This window comes from Dysidea avara, chromosome 1 (genome assembly GCF_963678975.1).
Source record: "Dysidea avara chromosome 1, odDysAvar1.4, whole genome shotgun sequence".
Classification (NCBI taxonomy): domain Eukaryota; kingdom Metazoa; phylum Porifera; class Demospongiae; order Dictyoceratida; family Dysideidae; genus Dysidea; species Dysidea avara.
This window is the reverse complement of record NC_089272.1, coordinates 21,469,018-21,493,633: the sequence shown is the minus strand read 5'-3', so window position 1 is coordinate 21,493,633 and position 24,616 is coordinate 21,469,018. Positions and strand designations below refer to the sequence as shown.

Genomic DNA, 24,616 nt, shown 5'->3' with positions numbered 1-24,616 from the left:
ATGTATATAATCTTATATGAGATCTTGTTTATGCATGCACAAACGTACCTTTAATTTTTGCATGTGCCTTACTTGTCACATAGGATATGCTCACATTCATGACTACTTTTATGAAACATAAAATACCATTGTATATTTAATTAAGAATACATAAGTTATCTATAGTTACTACTACTATACAGCCACCGAGGCAGCCACACCCATTAATTTATCAGTAGGTGTATTGCAGCCTGTACGAATTCATGTCCGTCAGTCTTTATACACTGAACCACGCCCTCGATTATTATATGTATGAGTCTGAGTGAGTCATAATCTACTTAATTATCTAGGTGTGATACTAGTCTATATGAGTCAAGATATTAAATTTAGGCCACACCAAGTCAAACCTTAGTTTCTGGTCACCCGCCCGCATGGTAAACCTGAAACCCTAGTTTATGAGGACTATTATTAATATTACAGGTGCTTAAGTGCACGTGACCCAGCAAGATACTTATTTTTACTGCAAAAGATCGATATACTCTAATAGAGCATTCAGGGATTCCAATAGAGCAGTCACACTACTCTTAACTCTAATATTAGGTATATATTAGGTATATATGCCACCCTAATAAAATGTTTCTAACTATAGCTAGTTTTGTCCTTGATTATATAGCTGTTCAGATTATAACTGTTACTAATGCTTCTGTAACCAAAGTAATTTCAGTAGCATTAACTACTAGTCCATGCAGATGGGCCATAGCTTTAACTTTATAATTCAAATGTAGTCCTCTAATGACTAGTCTAGTAACTTCAAATTCCTTATCACTGAACACTACAGGGGTATGGAAAGCCGGCAACATTCGGTGAGCTTAAACTTAAACTTTTCCATAACTAAAATTAGATTGGCAAGTAGAAACCCTTATAGTTTAAACATTCCCAGATGATCACTAAAAAACAGTAGTCTGGAGCACTCAATGACTCAAAACTTTGACAGTTACTTTTCTCAAGGTTACTGAATAGAAAGCTGGAAACACATAGCTAGTGGGCTAAGACTTTACATTTGAATGAAGAATTTCTGATGTGAAAATAGAAGTTAAATTTCATTGTGTATCATGATCATTTGAACAACTTAGCTATAAGTCATAGTAATACTTTCCTGACATAGCTAATGAGACATTTATTTCACTTGGAAAGCATAAGTAGCTACATGAGCAAAACATTTCCTATAGTATATTCTAAATAAATAAATAAATATATACTTAAATGCTATACATCAGTGTATAGCTAGCCATGATCCATCAACAACTTTCCTAGTGCATTTTTTGCCGAAGCACAACTACTTATGTTGTTGGTTAAGTATAAAATCAACATGAATTTGCTAAATTGAGCAAATAATAATACCATACAGTATATTGTCACAGTAGAGTCTATAGTCCTGAAGTCCTGATCATCCGCCCGCCCGCATCCATTTGTAGGCTTGGGAGTGACCAGAAACTAAGGTATGACTTGGAGTGGCCTTATCAGAAAAAAAAAACCTGGCGAAAGAAGTAAAGGTTTACGAATAAAACCACAAGGTTCTTTATAACTCAGAAACCTGTCCCGATTGCGACTAGCTACGCAATAGTCCCTGTAAATTACGTGAAGGGACATCCCCAGGGACTAGTAACCATTTATACCACGAATCAGTCGCTGAGGTTAGATGCCAGACCACCTTCCAATTTCTAGGAACAAGACAAGTGGAACGAGAGTGGCAAGCCGGACTCACAGCAAGAAGGGATTTAACCTAGCAGATTATGAAGTATCGGGCATTAACGATTGGTCATGGCTAGAGCTAGCCCCCACAACAGTGAGGAACGCAGTTGGTGAGCACAAACCGGTACACTGAACACAATTAAGTCTAATCAACTACAACGAACGTACATTAATTCTAATTAAGTTTCACCAGTTCTTAAATACAAATTAAATCTTATCACATGAATTGTCAGTTGCTCCTTGCGGTTGCTACAATACTCCTCCAATAACAATTTAATTAGGTAAGATGAGCAGGCCATTGCACTTGGCGGCCAGAGCGGGTAGTTATGTGATGACCCTTTAGTAGGGAGAGTGATCGTGAGGTAGTGATGCTGAATCAGGAGCTGTAGTAAGATCTACGTAAACTGGCTTTAACCATAGATAATGTATGCGTTCCTAATGGATAGGAAATGCCCGTTAAATTATTTTCCTATCCTAGTTAAATTATTTTCCTATCCTAGTTACGGTGCGCCAACACATTAGGAAATATACTGAGTGGCTGTTTGGCTTTCTCTGGCTTGTTTGAAGGCCAGTGTTTATTGCTATTTGTTTATTGGGTTGTGTTGTGTACTGAACAAGAACACAGCATGTCTGTGGACATTAGGTAAAATATTGTTTGCGACAGGTGACAATGGCAGGTACGCACCAGCTAATATTTCAGCAGCAGTACTATATTAGCTAACTTCTTGTCACTGCATTTACACTACCAAAGAAATGTGTAATACATTGAAATAAATTTTATGCTGCAGTACTGCTCAGCTTGAGCTAAACAATTGCACAAAGTAGTACCTGTTTTTTTTTGAAGTTTTGTCGAAACTGGAAATATACAGCGAAGCAGTGAATATCTAGCTAGCCTACTACACTCTACCTGCTACAAGTGGTGTAAACAGCAGCAAAGAAGCAATGCTGTATTTTCTGTTCCTTTAGGAAATTTGCACAACCATTTTGAAACACCATATTCCACCTTTGAACCTGAATTTTCTTACGCTGTTGTTTACTACTCTCCAGTGTCCCTACCCAGTCCAGCCTCCAATTAGTGTAGGTGGTAACTAACCCAGCTGTAAACAACAAACACTAATTTGCTGGTTACAAGAACAGCGAAATCTTCCACCTGTCACAGCCATAAAGTTTAAGTGCAGTGAAATGAGGATGGCCCATGATGTCACTATGTAAATAATACAGGCGTTTCCTATCCATGTGACATACATTATCTATGCTTTAACCAACCCATGGAAACTATACTTCCTTGTGCCCTTTATTGATATTTAAAGTAGTATTTCTTGTTACGAATGAGAACTCATAAGGGCTGTCATGATCATATGGTTTTCGGAGAGGTTTTCTAATTGCATCATGCTGCACAAAGGTGAGTGCAAGTTTAAAGAAGGTCACTGATGTTAACATTTTGGTGCTTCTGCTGATGTGGTGGTGCTCTTTTGCATCACTGTTTTCAACTTGGTGGCATAGCTTGATTGATCATACAGTTGAAAGTTTCTGTAGTGGTGGCAACAAATTTACATGGGATTCATATATTTGAATGTCTTGTTTTACTGTAGTTTGAATACTCAGCAGGGCCATTGGTAATGCTTCAGTTAGATGACAAATTCAAATTATTGTTCCTGTCACTGTCAGGTGTTACACTGGTCAGGATGGAAATCCAGATCCAAGCATTAACAAATTACCAGTACCACTGTGTTAGCTGTAATATTTGGAATGGGCTGGGCTTCTGGCCGTCTAGTAAAATGGTCAATACAAGTAAGAATGTAACTGTTACCTTGAAAACTGGGAGTGGTCCCACGATGTCAATGTGAACATGGTCGATTTGCACATCAGGAGTGGGGAATGTGCTCAGTGTGTAACTGTGTAGCGATTGACTTCTGACACTTTAAGGCATGGTTGTGCCACTGATAAATGTCTTCATTAACATCTGGCCTCACATAACGTACCGTGAATAACTTCTGTGTTGCCCTTATGCTGGGGTGTCCTAGGGAATGTAAAGAATTAAGTGCATTTCTTTGAAACTTACTGGGCATGGTACTCCCGTTGACACATCGCAGAGTATGGTGGAATCAGTACCGGAATTGGTATGGCTTTTAGGTTGAGTGATGAAGTCTGTCTCAGCTGGTAAGCTCCAGATCAGCTTGTTAGGTCATGTCTGTGTGTATGAATTGCATTGGTCTCAACTCGTGACAAAAAATCTGTGATGCTGTTTTCAAGACCCTTGATGTGATGAATATCACTTGTAATTTGAGAAATTAACTCTAGGTGTCTGAGTTGTCGTGGATTGTGATTATGATTGGACTGTAATACAAGGCTTGTAATTGGTAAGAATGTAAAAGTCACAAACTTCTACACATGAAGTGTTGAAAATGTTTGATAGATAGGTAAATAGCTAACAGCTCCCTATCTAAGGTACTTTACTTTGTTTTGGCTGGTGTAAGCTTGAGTTCTTTGAGGAGAAGGCAACTAGTGGCCATTAATGGTCTATTTCTTGTTGCAAGACTGCTCCTACAGCCATATCATAATGTGAGTAGCAGCATCAGGGTGGGGACGTGCTAGTAGTGAAGTATCATTAATCGCTTGTTTTAATGCTTGTATGGCTTGGTCATCTCACTGGAGTGCTTATTTGTTACTGTGAGCTCTGGAAAGTAGACTGTTCAGTAGTTGGAGTGTGTGTGTGTGCACAGTGGGGGAATAAAAAGGTGGTAAAATTTACTAATCCCACACGGATTCACAATTCATGTATAGATTCACAATCTTGGGTTGTTTCAAACTTGCAATATAGACTGAGTGAAGTTGTATGACTGTGTTCTCACATTGTGGATACTAGATTAACCCATCCTACATCAACAAAAATGACCCAGTGCTAGCTATCCAGTTAGACATTTACGCATTACAATGATATGGATGTTCACAGAGTATGACAACTCTTGATAACACCCAGCTAATGAAAAAGTTTGACTCAGTACTTTGTATGAACTTGCACTTACAAATTCACCTTTTACTGCAAATCCTGCAATACATTAAAATGTGATGTGCTGATTTCTCAATCTAAACCACTCGTGGTTCCTGTTTTGCAGTGGTTTAAGTATCTATGCAACAAGTTGAACATCCTGCAGTGGTACCCTGTAATTTATTTAGTGGTAATTTTGTCATTGAGGATCCTAACTATGGGTGTGTGCCTGTGGACCTGCAAAACTGAGAGTCTTGAATATGCCATCATGTGACTAGTTGATGTGTAAAGACTGACCCAGTTTTGATATTTCACTCAGTTCCATTTTTATCTCTAACAGTAGAATATGCTCAGTAACATGTTCTTTTGTAACATCACTGTCTGCATGGGTACTCATATTGAATAGTAGCTTTATCTTAAATCACCATATTTAGCATATTAGCATAACAACCTGAGATATCTTAAAACAAGGTCATAAAGCAATTTGCTTACAGTCTACAGTATATAAATAAGTCTTTAACAGAGGTGGCTGTAAATGGTGAGCATAAATACTTGAACCAGTGGCATAGCTATATCATAAGAGAACCAAGGTAACTGCCTTAGTAAACTGAGGAAAATTCACTGCAAATATATATAAACAGAAAACCCTAGGTCTTTGTGAGATACATAATGATAGTTGGTACTAGAAGGTTGTTGATGCGATGTGCAGTAACTAGGATTAAATAGCAGAAATTCATGCATGTATGTTCTTGATTATGCTATAAAATTACAGTAGTATACACTTGGAATATTTGATATTAAATAGTGCTAGTGCTATTAATGAGTGACTACAAACAACTGAATACTGGTTATCAAGACTTGCAGTAGTGAGTTGCACTGGGAAGAAAGTAAATAACGCACACCTCTAAATATACAAGCCAGTTATTTGTATATAACAATGGTTTCAAATCCTCACATAATGTTTTATCATTTTATCACCTCAGCTCAGTATGTCATTACCTAAAGGCCTATTGGATATTTGATCTCATGTAAACAGTTGAGCTTTAATAATTTGCTTTATCACAACTAGCTGGACATTAGCTACAATGGCTAGGAAATCTTATGTGACAGAAATCTTGTGTACGTGTATATGTGTATATACTTATTTAAACTTGACTCCAATATGATATTACACCCATGCGTTATTTAAAATATGTTCTGTATACTAACATAGGTTTGGTCGACTGTATTGTTGGCTTAGAAGTTGGGTTTCTCCTTGGTCGGCACAAAGTGAAACCCACTGTAATGACAATGGTGAAAGTGGACAGTCTCAATTTTCAGATGCTGACATTAAGGATAAAGTAAGTTGTAAATTGTGACCAGATTATACAAAACCAATCCAAATCACACATCAGGCAAATAGTAGTGGATAGCTACACTATCATACTGCTAGTTTTGACCCTCAGCGTTGTGTTAAGAGATGTCTTTCTGTTTCATGTCTCATGTCTGGATTTCAATTGTGGTCTGCCTCCATTTTGAAATCTATCTCTTGACAACCCCTCACCCTCCGCCACTTTGTGAGAACTTGCATACTACGCTCATCCAACTGCTCAGATTTTCTATCTTAATTGGCAGGAAACTCTACAAGCAGCTAATAAATATATTGATGCATCTCTTGTGTCACTTTCATATGCATGCTGACAAGTTATACTGACTTGAATTCTTAAAACTGTTTATGTGAACTTCTAATGTGCAATTTGGATTATTTTTCCAAAATCCAGTAATTAAAAAGATAGTAATCAGGTGAATATATAATCATTTGTTTACATCATTATGTAGGAACTAGCAGAGTTTAAGGAAGCCGTAGGGAGTCTTACTTTGTCCAATATTAACAGAAAACATCTTTCCAGTACAGTTCCTTTAGTTAAATTGGAATGGCATGAAAAGTTATGCTCAGGGAAATGTGGCTCATTGTATATCACACCTAACAAAATGGTTGCTGCTGACAATTCTATGTCAATCCAACCTTCTGCATCACAAGGTTCTCATACCACAGTGCAAGGTGGGTAAACTTTATTGAATATACAAGTGCATACATTAAATGTGCATTTGTATTTACATGTAATTAAATCTCTAAAACATGTTTTTTCCAGATGAATTAGAAGACAGAACTGTTTATAATGGAATTAATGCTGTAACTACTAATCAGTGTAGTCAGTGTAGTACAAGTTTTACAATAGCTCAGTTTCAAGGAATATTGAAAAGCATAAAATCTGAAATAGAGCACCTTAGTAGAATGAAGCATGAAAATATTATTAGATTATTGGGTGTGTACTTTGGAGATACCACATCTTCCACGATACCAATGTTGGTAATGGAACCAATTGAATATGATCTTAATCAATATTTAGTATGTAAGAATGTGATTTCATGGGAGGTGTCATGCCTCGTCTTACATGGGATTGCTAGTGGACTAATATATTTACATGATGATGCTCAGGTTATTCACAACAATATAACTGTGAAAAGCATTTTACTGACCAAGCAATTTGTTACAAAAATTTCAAGCTTTGAGTATGCTGTCAGCATAAGCAATGCTAAAAATGACGGGGTTTCTGCTGACATATGTTCTTTTGGAAGTGTTGTTTTGAAAATCATTGCTTCTGTGGAGTATTCACCTGATGAAAATCAAGACCTGCGAAAATATCTAGAGGGTTTAGCCACTAGCTGTTTAAAGCACAAAGAGTCTGAAAGTCTTAAAGACATGCTGAAAGTTCTGAAAGTTGCTGGGTGAGGAGGCATCTTGTCTGTATATAATTAAGCATTCAATTATTTCAATACACATGGATTGATGTGCTGTAGTAATTTCAGAAAGTTTTGAAATTTCTTTGACTATCAATTACTGAAAAGTGATAACATGGCCATTTCACTTCATTCACAGATATGTTGCACACAATACAGTGTTACAAATCAGGAACAGTATGAGAAGCATCTCTGATCCACTCACTACAGGGTCCCATAATAAATTGTACAGCTAGCACAAGCTCATGAATCGATACCTGTATGCTACTAGAGCTTATAAAATGGGAGGACTAAGATAGTCCATGGTGCATGCATTGTAGTTGGTGTTGTAGGCAAAAAAAGCATGTCTCAAGTCTAAGCAGTGTGAAGAAATTGAGCCCATAGCCTAAGCCATAGTCAAGTTGCTCTTGGCTGAAGGCATCAGAGTCAGTGGAAATTCAAAAAAAAACATTAAATTCAGTAGAAGCTTAAGGCTTGTTGAAAAGTTTTGAATGCGTTTAATTAACCATCCTAACAAATTGTCATGAAGGAAAGGCAAGCTGGTTTTCAAGTGATACTTTTTGGCTGGCTTTGATGTGAAAAGTGCAAATCTTTATGATCCCTACAATACAGTATTATACTGTATTGTAGGGATCATGAGTACAGTACTACTGTATACCAATATATACATAATTGCTTCATGGAATCAGGAATAGCTATGTAGGTGACAGAAAAATGAACTGCTTGAAAGAACAATTGAATAAATATCTCACATACATCATAGGTGCTTCTCTAGCAACATGTTAAATTTCTGGCTCCCTGCTGTGCAGACCTTCAGCCTTTAACAAGTGCCTAGTGGGATTGTTTAATGTTTCAAAATTAATGGATGTTTTCAATATCCATATCTCGCATTGGTACCTGCCCGATGCAATTGCTATAATAACTTTATAACTGCATTGTAAGCCAAGTATTTAACATGTAAACATTTGCACTGTCATATATGTGAATAAGTACATGGAAAAATATGTCCAATTAGGGATTAAAGAAATAAAAAGTACTGAAACAAGGACACCTGAAGTTATACCAGTGGATTTCAGGTGTAGGCGGCCTCCCTTGTTTCACTACTTTTTATTTCTTTGATATTTAATTGGACGTAAAATACATAATTTTTCCTTGCACTTGTTTGTTTACTTGTTCATTTTTTTATATGACTGGTGAACCCGTGCATACCGCATTAGAAGAAAAAATATAATGGTATCCTACAATCAATCCAGTCACAATGGAAAACTTGGACAATTCCTGTTACAAACACGGGGAAATCATCATAATGGGTACTGCTGGCTGCGAATTGACACCTTGCCCTGTCAGCAAAGATGAATGGGACACAGTCAAACGAGTAAGTCCATGGAGTATGCATTGTATGCACTGTGGTATGCCAAAAGGAAACTGTCAGGTTGAAGTGATGTTGAACAGTGAAAAGTCAAGGGCAAAGTCTTAGTTAGCTGTTTTCGAGTTACGTTAGCTTGTCTGAAGACATCAGGCAGTCAGTCAGTAGATTTTTCTTAAATTTTATAGCTACCTAGTGAAGTATTTCAGGTCACACTGAAGGCATTTTGGGCATGGTTCTACTTAACTATAATAATGCCAAGGAATTATGAAGTATTGCGAGGGTGGTTTCTGGTCAATATTTTTTTTTGTGAGAAGATGCAAACCTCCATGATCCCTACTATACAGTACTGCTGTACTGTATGATGTCTTGCATGTGATAATGTTGAAGTGCATGCACAGTAATATATTCTTAAAATTATGATATCTTGCAAGTACAGAGAAAGTGGTGTGCAATTACATTGACACTTCGAATATATGGAGGAGCACATGTATACAGCTAGTATCTACCTGCGTAGAGCACCTCTAATTATAACTATGTACTTATGAAGTTATGTTGACATGTATAGTAAATGTCATTACATTTTGATAGCAATCACAAAACTGATGGAGAAAATTCTGACAATAAAGATAATGTGTTAATGTAAGTTTATTCATTCCATAAATTGCAAATATGTTTACATTATTGATCATACTGCTCTAAAATTTTAGAGGCAAAATTTTGTTGTATAACTTCAATTTTTCATAGCTGAACTGTTAATGTAGTGATACATGTTAAGTAGTGAAACAAGTGGATTGTACAGTACTACCGTATTGCATGATACCAAATTATGCAATGTATATTGGAAAAAATGCATTGATAATTGTGTTACTAATGTGCCTTGACAGTGTGCACATGATATCTTAAAAATTAATATGTCATCGATGGCTTTTAACTTTTAGCTATCTAGAGAAGGGAACTAAAATTAAATGCCACACTAGCACACAAAGCTATAGTATTTTTGTAAATATCACATAATTCTTTACAGGAAGGCAGTTGATTGTATTTATGATTTTAAGATCAATCAAATACTGTGCATGAATGCAAATTCAAAAGAGCAGGTAGTCAACAGCTGTGTGTATATTTAAACAGTTGTATGTTCTATTAGAATAGTTGAGCCTTCCATCTCTGGATATGTAATTCATAAATGTAATAATGTATATGGCCTTGCATCATGATCTTATATAAATGTGTTTATTTATTTTCATGAAAAGTACACAGTAAAAAATAAAGAGTAGATTTAACCCAAATACTCAGTTAACTCAAATTTTGCAGGTAGAAATAACTAAAAACCAAGTAAAATAAACAATTCCAATGCAGTTTATATGGTAAAAGTATACATAAAATATATATCTGACCAAGTAGATTTAACCCACTAAATGTTGCAATAACCATTACATATCTAGGTAGTTGCTACTATCAAAATTGTTTCTATCTTTCTTTTTTTACTGTGTACCCCAGCAAAAGCAGCCTAAATAACTAGGCATTAGAACTAGGTGGTATGAGATTTGTCAAAGCCAGTACGGTATTATAGAAAGTATCATGGTACAAATACATACCATGGTATGGATTGTGCTTAATGAATAAAGTAACATCAAATTAACTTTCCTTTGGAAAGTGTGGATGAAACATGCTAAAATGCAATTAGAAGGTTATCTTTTGCATTGGTAAAGTATCTTCACATTGGTAAAGGCAGGAAATAACAGGATGATGTTATGAATTAGCTGTCATCTAACTCTAGATGGTATGGCAGTATTTTCTAAATTCATCCGGTATCCCTTCTCCTACGATACATACCGGTATATCACCCAGCTCTGCTAGGTGTATCCAATTAAAAGTAGTATCAACTTTTATGGCAACAGAAAGTACCACAAGGTGGCCACAATTGATGAGGGGTGTATATACAATAAAGTTAATGCTACGAGACTGTATGCACTGTGATTCTCACAATATGAAGTGTAGATATCGAGGGAGCGGGGTTCCCATTGATAAAAGCCTTGACCACTTTTTGGCTAAAGCATTTAACATTAATTTTGATGATATAAGAGTAGTTAAGGAGTGATTTGTGCTGTCACATATCATAGCTACAGTAGTTAGCTAGACTGTAGTTTGCCATTCCTCAGAGTGGAACCCCCCACCATCCAATGTTATAAACAAAAAGACTTCCATATCCTATTGTTATTTGAGTCCCAGCATATCTACACTTACATTTTTGAACAACACTTTTAGTTTAGAATAAATAATCATCTACATGGAGAATAATATTGTCCTTTATATTTTCTCTGTTATGGTCTGTACTTTTTGTCACTACAAAGACCTAGGTGTAGCACTTTTTAAAAAAAATGTTGGACTGTTTTGTGGGGGATTAAGTCTGAGTGTGCTGCATGTGAGCATGCATATTTTGTCAGTGAATTATGCAGCATGTGCACTCTTTCACGTACTGTAGTTGTTCTTGATCATGCAGGGTTGACAAATTTCAAAGCCCCATTACTAATGAAAGGGATTCGCTATCTCTTCAACTTGCTCAGCTCCAAAGAGACTATAAAGCTGCACAAGACACTATAGTACAGAAGAATGAAGAGTTAAGAAGTTATCAAAAGAGGTAAGAGTAAGCATTTTCATAAACTTTCCATTTAATCGTACATAAACATGCAATTCCACACAACTCCACATGTATAATTGGTATAACAAATGAACACACGGTGATGTAATATTGGTACAAAGGATTTGATCGGCTCTTTGGTGGCCGATTGGTAGGTAACTACTTTGGTATACAGTAGTATATTTGTAAAATTTCCAAGCCAAAATGTGGTCTTTTAAAAAATTCTACAGCAACTGCCACGCTAATGGACTGGTTGCTTTTTGCATTCTTTTTCTTTCTGGAATTATCATTTCTTTTAACTAAAATGTTAATTTTTGAGGGCTATGGATATGAAACTAAACATATGGTCTACAAAAAGCAGTGGTGCTATCCAAGTTTTGCACTTGAAAGCTAGTCTTTTTGTTGTTGTTGTTGTAAGAGAGAAAAAGTTTAATAGGTCTTTTATGAGTGTTTTTCTGGTGAAAGTTACAGAGATAGGTTGGTGTTCATCAGTCTCATCTTTGTCTTCAATGTTCTATTGCTGTAAACTATGTACTAAACTGCATTTTCATCATTTCATAATGTTTCAAAATTTAATACCAGTTTCCATCACTCATAATAACCCACCCAAAGATGTGGTTACATAAACATCGAATCTCCTGACCCTCACAAAGATTTCAAGGCCATCATACTTCCATTGTGAGATTACAAATTTAATGGCTTTTCACTGTGGCCACAAAACTACGTAGGTGATGCTTATTACTTTCATATCTGTAGGGGTATATATTATCTAAGCCCCAAAGTTGTTCATAGACTGGGTTTGTGGCATTAATATTATTAAGTATTATTATTAATTTCAAGAACACACGGTTGTACAAAAGGAGAAGTCTGCAAATAATCACATTATGCAGTAACCTTAAGTGAACAAGTATTATAAAAGAGAGCAATATATAATGTGACATTAAACAAATAACTAAATAACATAACAATATAAAATAGAACAAAACCTTAAAATAATCAATATCAAACAAAAGTTGAGAGAATAAAGTTGATTTTTTTAATCTGTATGATGACATATGACATTAGGGGTTAAGTTTGCATGTTACTGGTGTTATATAATACTAGTGCATAAAAATTATTAATTTAAAAATGAAATAGCCGAAGGATTCCAGTAATAAAAATAGTGAAACAACTCAAACAAGAGATGATAGTAGCTACATACGAGGAAAAATGCTTAGCTACTTGGCATTGTAGCAATGTGAAACATCCCCTACTTGGCATTGTAGGAGTAACGCCAAAGTAGACATTTTCCCACATTACTACAATGCCAAGTAGCTAGGGATTTTCCCTCATAGTGCTACTATCCTCATAGCTACCATCATCTCTTGTTTCACTAATTTTTATCACTGGAACCCTACTTCATTTCTAATTTTTAATGCACTACTTTGTTAACTTTTTGTTAGAGCATCATACAGTAAGATAGTACTGATAGTAGGGACGACGAAGGTGTGGGCATGGCTCTCATAAAAAAACCTGCCTTGATTCACCCTCATGATGACATGACAGTATAGGTTGGGTAAAATCTAGCCCAAAAGTTCCTTCAGATAGACTTGAAATGTTTTTGTCAAGTTACTACAGAATTATAAATTAAATTTATTAAATGGAAGTTTCTACTGTCTGCCTGCAATGTATTCAGTCAGGCATAGCAGAAAAGTGGCTATACAGCTACAGCCCTACTTCTTTCACAAAAAACGTTTCAAATTTACTTAAGAAGAAACCTTTGGCATATTGATAGCCATACAATACATGCGCTATTGTCTTTCCATATCAGTACTATAGCAGCCATAGCACAGTAAAGCTTCATTCTCCAGGCGTACATGTTTCACAATGTTATTACACCAACATATTGGAATACATGTGTGAGTACTTCGATTCAGTGAGCCATTCTCCATTGTCGACAAGATGTCGCCTTCCACCAGGAAATGGACTGCTTGTAGAATGGTATGCACAAAGCATTTGTATGAAAGTAGAATTAGTTTGGCGGCTATACCAGAACTTGGTGTTGTTGGTGTATAGGTATGAAGTTATCAGTAGTAGGTGCAGCTGGAATGTTAGTGGACAACCCTTGTGTTTTTATGAATATATATAATTATTAGATTCATAATTGATGCAGATTATGATCTCACTCAGTATCTGGACATTACGTACTACTCCGATCCAGCTTGTTTCAGTGCTTTTTATTGCAGTGGTACTACATTGTGTAGATTCCTATTTTTTCTTATACTTGCAGCCATATATGAAATACACATGTGGCTGTGACTGCTGTATTAGAGTATCTCAATCTCACCACTCAGTTATACAGTAGATCAAGCTAGTGGGCATGGCACAACTCCTTGTTTTCCTATGTTCTGATCATTTAAAAGGGCATGGCAATTGTTTTAAAAGCACAGCTTGGCTGCTATCTAATACTGGTACTACAGTCTGTTAAGCACCTCAAATAGTTTCATGGCATCTACATACACTTCTTCAAGGAAAGTGTTGATGTGGAAAATTAATACTTTGGTATGGTTTCCATGAAAAAGAAGAAGACGACTATTTAATTGAAGCTAAAAGGAATGGCAAAGTGTAGAAGGCAGACATTTGTCAGAACTAAAAAGGTACATCCCACCAGTGGGTTTATTGCTGTGGCGTAAAATGGTAGCCATGCACTGCTTCATTAATTTTGGCCTGCGACTGTGTCAGGCTGGCAGACAAAAATTTGAGTTATGGCAATTTAAAAAAAAAATCAAATATCCAGATGTCTGTAAGTGTTTTCTTATTTTTAATGCTGTAATTGATGCTGAATGGAGTAAAACTATTCTGTAAAGGTGATTTTTGCTGCATATGATTATTATTTCCATGATGCTTGTAGACACAGCTATTTAGCAGCATGCGCCACTTTATGAGGAACCCTACTAAACTATATGACTGTACTGTATAATTTAAGCTACATAGCTTAATATATAATTATTTGTTGTACTTAAACCCAGTGATATTAATACTTTTGAGCATGTAATAATATAACCGCACAACTTTACACAGGCTACTGGAAATGGAGGAAGTAAGCTTTCAGTTGACAAATTCATTTACCACTGCCGATAGTAGAAGTCCTCTGATACTGAGCAAGGAATACAGGAACATCCAACATGACTGCAGACCTGCAGCTAGTCGAGCTCACAGAAGAACCTATCATGACTGCAACCCAGTACCTTTTGAGAAACACACAATGGTATAAGTGCACAGTTTTTATTTTAGTTGTTATATGTGACAGGTGCATTAATTGTTGATCTAAATTAAGTTTCAAAATATATTCTTTGCAAGAAAAAAGTTGCGGTCAGATACTATACTGTACAATAATTAGGTAAAAGCTGCAATAAAGTTTTAAAAAGTGTTATCAAATGTCTCAATTATACTATAGAATTCAATTAAATAACCATTGTGTGGGTAACTTATCTTCATATATGTATTTTCGTATCCTTAGCTAGCTTATGAAGAAGCAAAGAGTCAGGTGTTAACTGCCTTTCAAAAGCAGATAGTGGAGTCATTGTTTCTGTTGCAAGAAAAGGAAATTCATACTTCTGAAGTACCTAAGAGTGTTAAACTGATGCTAAATAAATTACATACTGATCATTGCTTAGACAATGAACCTGTTGAAACTATTGTAGAGGTTAGTTATAGTATTCTTGTCTTGTGTGTTTCTTTGATTTATTAATTATCTCAGTACTGCAATTATTTTATAATGTTTTGATCTGCAAGCATAGGGAGTGAATTTCAACACAATGTAGCTATGTAGGTAGCTAGTAGGATTAAAATTATTCTAAATAAAAATTAATCTGCAGGAAAATATTTTTCTTATATTACAACCAGCACCACTTGATGAATTCATAATAGTAGCGCATTGTAATTTATGGCTATACAGTATATTGTAACAGGGAGTATATGGTCATTTCAGAATGAAAATTAAGCAGTTTTGGAGAGTTGACTATAATGTCGTAATACATTTTGATAGTATAGTTATTTTCCTGATTATGTTGATTAGTTACAAGTTAGGTGATATAATTATGAATGCATCTGCTTATGCTTCTTTGGTTAAAATTTCACTACAAACTTGTACCACATTGCTTGAATTCACTTATGACAGTTCACAAGGTGTATAGGCAAGATTCTAAAAGCTGCTATAGTTTATAGAGTTTGTGTTGCTGTACAACAGACTGTAAAGTGTATGTACACAGTAATATTACAGGTTTACTTTTAAAGGTGCTCAGTAAAGCATACAGAGATCACATTGGTCAACAAACTGCAATCATTCCTCCCGAAGTTCATGAATACTATGAGAACCTTGCCAAATTCACTTGGGCTATTGTTACTAAGGCTATCCCCATGGTACTTTCAGTAGACGAAGATCAATATGATGAGGACATCCATGACTTAAAAGATGATTCGGATGAAGCTGTCGAATCTTCTGCTAAATTTACATATATTTATCCCACTCTATTTACCAGTAATTCTTGGCCAAGGGAAGTAGCACTAAAAGGAAGAATCAAACTTGTCTGAGTTACGTAACGTAATTTATAATATTCAGCACAATTAACCTAAATAATTTATTTGAGTTGTGTTTAACACTTACATGTACATGCATTAATGCACAAACTAATCTTTACATAGTTGATTTGAATATCTGCTAAGCTTGGAGTTACATGTACAACAGTTGTACTGCACTAGTCACAAAATTATCATGTGGTACAGTAGTACTGTATATTATGCACCTATCAATGTATTGCCCCACTACCCCCCCTCGGGCTTATATGGGGCAATAGTGGGGATTTGATACAGCCGACTGTCAAATGTCCCATGGTGGGGCAGACTAAGCGTGTCAAATCCCCACGTAAGCCCCTTATAAAGCCCAAGGTACGCCGTGTGGGGATTTGACACGAGGATACTGTGACTTTTTTAAAAAGCTGTTAAATGCCCCATAGTTGGGCGACACTCGCTGTCAAATTCCCCATATAGTGAGGCAAAATTTCTGTGTCAAATCCTCACTTCAGCCCGAGGGGGGGTAGTGGGGCAACACATTGATAGGTGCATTAGGGATCATACAGGTTTGTGCTTCCTCCAAAAAATACTGACCAGAAACTTCACAAAAATAATTATGGTGTATGGGCAGTGTTAATTGGGTATAATCAAGCCCAAAAGTGCCTTAAGAGTTACTCAAAATACTTTTGGTACAGAATTATACAAAAATATTATTAAGTGGAGTTGTTATTGAATGGAGTTTAACTTGTTAAACAAAGTTAATGGAGGGAGATCATTTGTGTGTGTTTGGGCGGTGTAGCAACACATTGCAGTTAGCCAGCATTAGATAGGTACGTAGCACACCTGCATCACAATACTAGATGTAGTATAGAACAGTAGGTATTAATTGGAAAACATTATGAATGCATGCGTAGAAAAAATACCGTGTGTATGGGTCATACCAAAGGGGTACCCAGGTGGAACAAATTGCTGTAAGACATTGCTTCAGCCCAAATGGTGCCTTTTATTAAATGATATACATACAATGCACACTTCTGTACTCTTTGTGTCCCATTTCTTCTTGCTGACAGGACAAGGTGTTGATTTGCAGTAGTGCATAATGATTTTCCTGTAGTTAAAAGGGAATCACCCATATTTTCTGAATGAATGCAGAGGTGCTTCTTGTACTGTTCATTATTTGTAACACTGTGTAACGGACTGTGCATTGCTGGAAATGAAATTTAGTGGCCATATATCTGCACAATATTATGTAGACAACCTTCTTTGTTTTATTTCTATAATCCCCTGATTGAACTTAGAATTCCTTGTTATTTTCTTGTACTCTTATATACTAAACTGTTACTATACATGTATATAGTTTTTGCACAGTGATTGAATACTAATAAACATGAAATTCATACAATCTGCATTACTCCAAATAGTTTATGTTAATATCAAAGTAAGATATACAAAGGAGTTGGCAAAACAAGTGTGTGTGTGTGTAGAATATGAGACATGTGCATATATATATATATATACAGTCATACATATTTGTCTTTAAAAAAATCCAATTTAGCTGGTAGCTTTTGGTATGTACCATTACAGTATGCAGATACTGTTACTTCAGTTCCACTGACATTTATAACTACCTTGACTTCTCGTGAGACTCCACTGTCATATTTAGGTAAATTTGTAACAGTTAATACACCAATATCATAACAGCAGTCTTCATCAATGTATAATGCCTTTGGGCTGTGAGATCCAATTATGCTAATTTTACAGGTATCTTGGTCTTTAGAGGTTGGTGTAAACACATGTTCAATGTTCTTCTCAATTGGAACACTTTCATTGATATCAACAAACTTAGTGAATATATTTATGCAAAAATCTTTTCCATTCTTTTTCATTTTCTTTGTTTCATCATGAAATCCAGGTATAAAATCATCCCAAGTTTCAATGCCAATTGATTGGCGCATTTTTCTAGATTTGATCGTGTCTTTTTGCAAACCATATATAACTGCACCTCTTAGCACAGCCAGTTGAGGAGAGGAGCTCAATTTTACATCTTTGCTGGGTGAAAAGGTTTTTCTTACTTCATCTAACAACAGTTTGCATTCTGCAAAGCCTCCCACAAGCAAAATTTTTTCAATACACTGGCATTCTGGTTTTTGTAACACTTGGTCAATAGCTCTAATGATTTGTGTGATAACTGGCAAAAACAAATTGTATATGGTTACAAAGGGTAAAACTAGTCCCTCATCTTCATCCCATTCAACCTTGTGAAGTTTGTATTCCTCAACCAGTTTAGTAATGTTTTTCTGTGTTATTGCTTCTACTTCTTTTAATATATTTCTGTGTATGTCAAGTGTAATATCTTTATAAATTGAACTAGAGCATTTACTATTTTCAAAATCATCGTATACAAGTTTTGTCCATTGTCGTGAATGCTGCTTTTTAATTTTTTTGATGTGTTCACTTGTCAGTTGAAACAACCCTTTCAGTAACTTTTCAAATTCAATGTTAACTGCAAAGCCACCAAATGGACCACCATGTGCTTGGTGTATCTCCTCGATAGTAATTTTACCATCTACTGATTTTGTCATTTTATGTGCAGCCATGTCCAAAGTTCCTCCTCCACAGTCTGCAACTAGGTAGTGTACAGGTTTACTTTGTACTGTACTGTCTTGTGAAGTACTGATGCTTAGTAGCTCCTTCTGACAAAACATTGCTGCTGCTTCAGGTTCTAGAACAAGTTCTAATGATGAATTGTCTTCAATTCCTAAGCCAGCCTAAAAAATATGCAGGCGCAACTAATACTAATAGTAGTGTATTTTGTCCATTTGATACATATAGTGGTGTATCATGCAGCCAAGTAAGCTGGAATGCCTCATCTGCATGTATAGAGTAAATCCTCATTTAGTAGCTGCTTCATTAATACACCTCATTATAGTGACTAGGTAGCTACTGACACACTACCTGTGAATTTACACTTTTAGCACTGCAAATATAAGGAATGGGAGGACAAAGGGGTCCATGATGTAGTACTGTACATATTTACTGCAGTATATGCCAAAAGCCACATGTCAGACTGAGAAGCAATGTCTAACTATGAAAAATCAAGCTTTGCTGCTTTTGAGTTATGCTTGCATCATTTAGCATGTATGCATGCATATTGCAGATTGCCACAATTTTCATTCCTTTAGGAATACATTTATGATGTACAAACATAGCCATTTTAACCAAGATGCAATTTTTGATAGGAAAAATTTTAGTGGATACTTGCCAGTCTTTTAAGTTTCCCTCTAAAAAAATCCCCATATACAGTAATGATTAGATATTTTGGTTGGACACATCAACCATACTTTGATACCACACATTCACTGTTGGTATGAGACAGTTTCAGCAAAACCAGTGTAGTTTGCACAACAATTTCCCAGCTTCTTTTAATTATCTCACATTGCCTATAGTGTTTAAGGACTGAATTATAGCACTTTACAATACGAAGGGCAAAGAAATTGATTTGTACAACAACTGCACTAAAAATAAACAAATTACTGGCACTTAAATTCATAGCTATAATGTTTGTTTACATTGGTCTGCAGAGTAGTAATTTGGCTTAACATGTTCACCATGTATTGGAAAATTCACCATAGCATACAGTTATAACCCCATATTCATTTGAAAGTGTAAAATTGTGTTTCCTTTCTTCCTGTCAATATATTGATGGTGTGGTATGCCAGCTTCTTGGGCTGCATGACACACTATTGTGTGTCTTAACTATGCAACACTTTCATAGTAGGCTAACAGTCAGTGGTGGGCAATCATTCTATAAAAGCATTGCGCTATTCAAATCAATGGTAACAATCACATGTGAGTGCTAGCTACGTAATTATAGTGTGAATTACTTTAAAAGAAGCCAGTAATACCATGTACATTTAAAATGTATACTATGATCAGCCATTGCCAAATAATCAGCCATAGTTTAATAATGGTGTACTTTGAAATTTTAAATTGATGTAACATGTAATCGATCATGCCACATAATTTACATACATTATAAACTGGGAGAAATGTATACTATAAATACCTTTTTGGCAGCTTCTCTCATCATTTGCTTGGCTCCTGGACTCCATATGGCTGGTACTGTTAGAATCCATTGTATTCTTCTATATGTTGCAGATAGTTGGTTGTCTAGCCAGCCAGTTATTTCCTGTTTCAGATAATCCAGAGATTTTGCAAAAACATCAAGGGCTGGTAGTTTCTTCTCATTTACTGCCTCTACCGTCATGCTCCGTAATATATTCTGCAGAAGAATTATATGCTAAGTTTACATCATTCTAGTATAGCTATGGATACATGCCAGTATATTTACTTACTCACTAGCACAATTGGAACACTTTGTAATTACAGTAAACCTCATTAATAAGGCCACCTATGAGACCCACCTCCAATGGATCTGGTTAGGGTGGAGTCACATTTAATATACTGATTTACTGATTGAGCTTTAAGTTTTGCTTACTGTACTTGTGTGTTGTATATACAATTTTATACTTTGTATCATTAAAAAAAACTATGAGACTCTACTGTAAGTGGCTGAGGTGGCCCTATTTTTGAAAACCTGGCCATAAAACAAATTGGTCTTGCACTAGTAATTTTTAACAAGCCAATGACAGATTATGGTACTCTAATAGAACAGTCACACATGGTAATAAATCTTCATGACAAATATATTTTTAGTATTGTGAAGAAATTTTCATCATAGTAACAATTATCTGTTATTGCTTTGGCTTTTAACTTATTGCTTGCCTAGCTGATTGCTTCATTGAGGAAAACTAGTTTAGTCCAGTAGAACATGGCCACTGGCTTATTAATGAGATGGTCATACTAATGAAAATTAAATTAATGAAAGTGTGTGCACGTGGAAGATATCTCTGGACTACTGAACCTGGTTACTGTATTGAGTGGCCACTAAGTGAGTCTTTTCTGTAATTACATTCATGCATACAGCCAGAATGGTAGCTTTCAGCCCTAGGAAACTTATGGCAGTTTAGTTTTAAATACCTTAATTTTCTTTTTCTTGATTGCTTTAGGCAGTTCATCATGACTACCTGAGACAGCATAGAACCTAGCTTATTATTGAATTGTTGTATACATAGGAGCAGAATCTTGTTCTCACATACACCCTAGAGCTGTATATCCTGCCAAACAATTAAAACAACAACCTGGTCATATAAGATCAGATCACAGGTACGTACTTTGAAAACCCATGTACTCTTAAAGAGCTTTGATTACAACAATTACACTTAACAAAAGAACAAACACATGATGGTCTCAAATCAAAACTCTTCTACCTAGTAGCTGCTGTAGCTAACACTCAGAAATAAATATAACATTTTCTCAAGGGAAATAACATTTCAGCTAACCATATGATGGATGAGTGGTGACAGCAAAGGTGTCAAGAGCAGACATGTGTCATTTGGGTCCATCGCAAGTTCAAGAAAGGTATGCAACATGCAGTGCACTATTATGGTTTCCCATTAAATGTATTGAATGACCATAAATATTGTGACATTTGAATGAAAATACCCTTTAGCAGGTCAAGCAGTACTACAAATGAACCAAATTTCAATAACTTGTGTCGTAATGCCATCCTTGAGTTAGCTATTATCACTAGATAAATATTTTTGAGGGCTCAGCTCAATGTATGCATACAATAGCTAATCAGTTGGTCTACCAATGATAAATAGCACATTACTTGTAGCTACCCAGGAGAATTTAACTAGAGCCACGCACCGTTTCTTCATAAAGACACATCTTGAAGTGCTTGAACAAATAGTATTCATCTGCTCTTTTAGGATGTTCCAATCCACGTTTGCTTTGGTAAAACTTTTCTGCATCAAATCCAAACTTCTCAAGCTTTCCCTCGTGATCTAGAAGTAAAACTGAAGGACACTTGCAGACAACTCCTACGTTCCTTCGATTCCACCGCGAATAGACAAATGTTTCTTTGAGGAAATTGTTCCATACTGCAATACCACTGCCAGATGTACCAAAATCTATTGCTATAATATGTGTATATTCAAGAACAGCAGCAGCACCTCCGTCGCTTGGATCAGCCATCAATTAAGGGTGCTCGCGGCTATTTGAAGCCATACAACATGCAATTTTTGTATTGTTGCTAATACTCACATAATGTATAAAATGAATCCACATGCTACTTACGTTGGAAGTGCTTCTCTTTCTCTTCAACACAAACCAAACAGAATTCTTCTAGCCTATACCATTTTATAACTATGCGTAGTTCTTTATGAAGCGCTTAAATCGAAACTAGTCCTCCATTTTTCACAGTAGCGCACTGGAAACCACGTTGAACAAACTTCAGCTTATAACTCACAACTCTATGTTTAGTATTAGTACACAGCATACATAGAACTTAAGTTAGTACTAAAAGTGTGCTACACCATTCAAAACCTCATGTTCTCGGTGCCGTAACTCATGAAGCCATAACGCTACGGACAAAATCTAAACATAGACCTCTGGAGAATTTATCAGCGAATCTCCCTACAAAATTTGAAGCCTTCACAGCTATCACTCAAAAACTAGTTTTATTTTTAGTAAACATGTGCAAAGGCTGCGTGCGCCCAACATTATTGATACAATAACCACACAAATTCCTATTGACCGCAATCACCAACTTTTCAAAATAACATGTCATAAACGCAGTTCTAAACACAAAAAGCTCTGTTTTCTCTTCTTCACACACAGGAACAGCTTCTTGCTCCGCCTGGAGTCTCCAAGTCGCTCTTGGATAGGTTACGCTAGGCACGCCATCATCAGCAGCTTGTAATGCCTTGTGATTCCAGCTGGTAACATTGTCCCCTACATAAGCAGCTTACAATTACAATACTAACTACCAGCATACCCTATCACTCGAGAAAACAAGGCACGAACGCATGTTGCCTACAAGCGAAAAGTGCGTTCACACTTGTTGCCTTAAATAACACTTACTTTTAGATTAATTCATAACTGTTGATCCATCAGACAATCATTTGCTAACACTTCAGTGACGATTCTAAAGCGAAAAAACATGCTATTCTTCCTCGTGTTCTCTAGTGCAAAACATGTCCGCTTAACACGGATACTATAAGTATAAGTATGCGTAGTAATGCCAATTATGATGTAATAGCCGCATGTGGTTTCTGGGCTGGCACTTAAAAGGCTTCAAATATCAGCGAGCACCCTTAAGTCATGTAAGTATAACTTACTTGTTGCGGGTAATTAAGGGGATTCCCCTGGGATTTCTGAGAAGTGCCTTGATCTCGGCCTTGATCATGTGCCGCTTTTAGATAAGAACGTGAACCTCAATGTGAGTGGATCTAGGTAATTGGATGTTTAAATGTTTAAATACTATCACATGTGCATGGGTATATAAATACTCCAGTGGCGTTGAGACACGATATCGATGTTATCTGTTGCACGGAAATATAGGATTTCGTTAGTATCTCGGTTAGTATACTATTAGCTCTGATAAATGACTGGGCTTTAAGCCTTCTAACAGGGATAGCATACACAGAATAAGATGCGAAGATAATGCACCCCACAAGCATTTCGTTTATAGAAATACTCTCTCTATGTATAATGTAGTGGCTAACTAGCTGTATATATGTAGTGATTAACTTGGCTAACATGTCCAACTCGTCTATAGCAAGAGTATAATATAATGGGGGAAGGGTTCCCTCCCCAATTATATACTCTTGTATATAGTGACCTCATCAGGCTGTTTAGCTGTACCTCCCTATACTGACTAAAGTGCCTATATTGTCTATAGTTTTTTTATTAAAGGATAGAAGAACCGGCCCTATAATGGCACACCCATCCACCACACTGTAACTCTAAGCTAAGATGAAAAGGGTTTTTCCTATACCTATGCCTACTGAACTAAAACAACAGTTTCTACAGAACAAAGGATAGAAGAGAGGAATGAAAAGTGGGCTAAGGCTTTTCCTCCCCCGGTGCTAAGTCAACTGAGGCTGGAATGAGGGATCATGACCGGAGGAGTAATGACAACCCCTAAAGCACATGATGGCTAGGGAAAAGTTAAGATGGCAGCTCACCATGGAGTTTTCCACTTGTGAGACAAGAGGAAGGCCAGATGTTTATAGGCTACGGTAATAGATACACCCATGCCACCTGAAGTGGAGAGAATGAGAGATTAAGGTTCCCATGTTCGATCACTTGAACTCTCTCCTCATACTGACGATGCTTCACACTTTCATGTTGGTGGTAGGGGTTGGAACAGTTAGAAGGGGCATATGGGTTAACTATTCTAACATTGAAAAAGTAGGTTGAAACCGACAACCCTAGAAGCCAGATGCCTTGGTATCTAGGAGAGCACCAGCATCACAATTTTCAGTATGGAGGGAGAGAGACTCACCAGTCAAAGGTTGAAGGGAAGGTTCAGTGGATGCATCATGGCAGACTTAAGACAGTAAATCAGCTGTTAGATCTCAGATGTCATTGTGGCGAATGGTAGAATTTGAACAGCTGAGGGCATTTTCAATACTATTAGATCTACCAC

The 24,616-nt window shown here is 36.2% G+C and overlaps 3 protein-coding genes across 7 annotated transcripts in view; 2 read left to right on the top strand and 1 right to left on the bottom strand.

Annotated features, from left to right (window-relative positions):
- The first annotated feature begins 274 nt into the window (after positions 1-274).
- On the top strand, positions 275-16,211 carry LOC136258934 (uncharacterized). Of its 2 annotated transcripts, none has more exons than XM_066052330.1 (9): positions 275-301; positions 5,934-6,060; positions 6,539-6,761; positions 6,853-7,489; positions 9,459-9,509; positions 11,371-11,508; positions 14,569-14,755; positions 15,008-15,193; positions 15,784-16,211. In XM_066052330.1, exons 1-9 carry the CDS (start codon positions 288-290, stop codon positions 16,078-16,080), a joined length of 1,860 nt encoding a protein of 619 aa, XP_065908402.1. In that variant the 5' UTR covers positions 275-287; the 3' UTR covers positions 16,081-16,211. The 2 variants fall into 2 exon arrangements, with proteins under 2 accessions (XP_065908402.1, XP_065908393.1); XM_066052321.1 differs by lacking the exon at positions 275-301 and adding an exon at positions 1,568-1,841.
- A 1,216-nt stretch (positions 16,212-17,427) lies between these two features.
- On the bottom strand, positions 17,428-23,323 carry LOC136258917 (heat shock 70 kDa protein 12B-like). 2 transcript variants are annotated; one of them, XM_066052306.1, is made up of 4 exons: positions 23,285-23,323; positions 21,832-22,166; positions 20,126-20,341; positions 17,428-18,827 (listed from the first exon to the last, which is right to left on the bottom strand). In XM_066052306.1, the coding sequence occupies exons 2-4, from the start codon at positions 22,156-22,158 to the stop codon at positions 17,580-17,582; spliced, it is 1,791 nt and encodes a 596-aa protein (XP_065908378.1). In that variant the 5' UTR covers positions 22,159-22,166; positions 23,285-23,323; the 3' UTR covers positions 17,428-17,579. The 2 variants fall into 2 exon arrangements, with proteins under 2 accessions (XP_065908378.1, XP_065908385.1); XM_066052313.1 differs by having other exon boundaries at positions 23,294-23,323.
- The window catches only part of LOC136258897 (uncharacterized), a 28,385-nt gene continuing 27,080 nt past the window's right edge, over positions 23,312-24,616 (top strand). For 2 of the 3 annotated variants that reach the window (XM_066052283.1, XM_066052275.1), the window contains exon 1: positions 23,319-23,404. In XM_066052283.1, coding sequence (XP_065908355.1) covers positions 23,403-23,404 — 2 coding nt within the window. In that variant the 5' untranslated portion in view covers positions 23,319-23,402. Of the gene's footprint in view, positions 23,419-24,616 lie in introns of all 3 variants that reach the window. The other variant, XM_066052276.1, reaches the window with a different exon arrangement.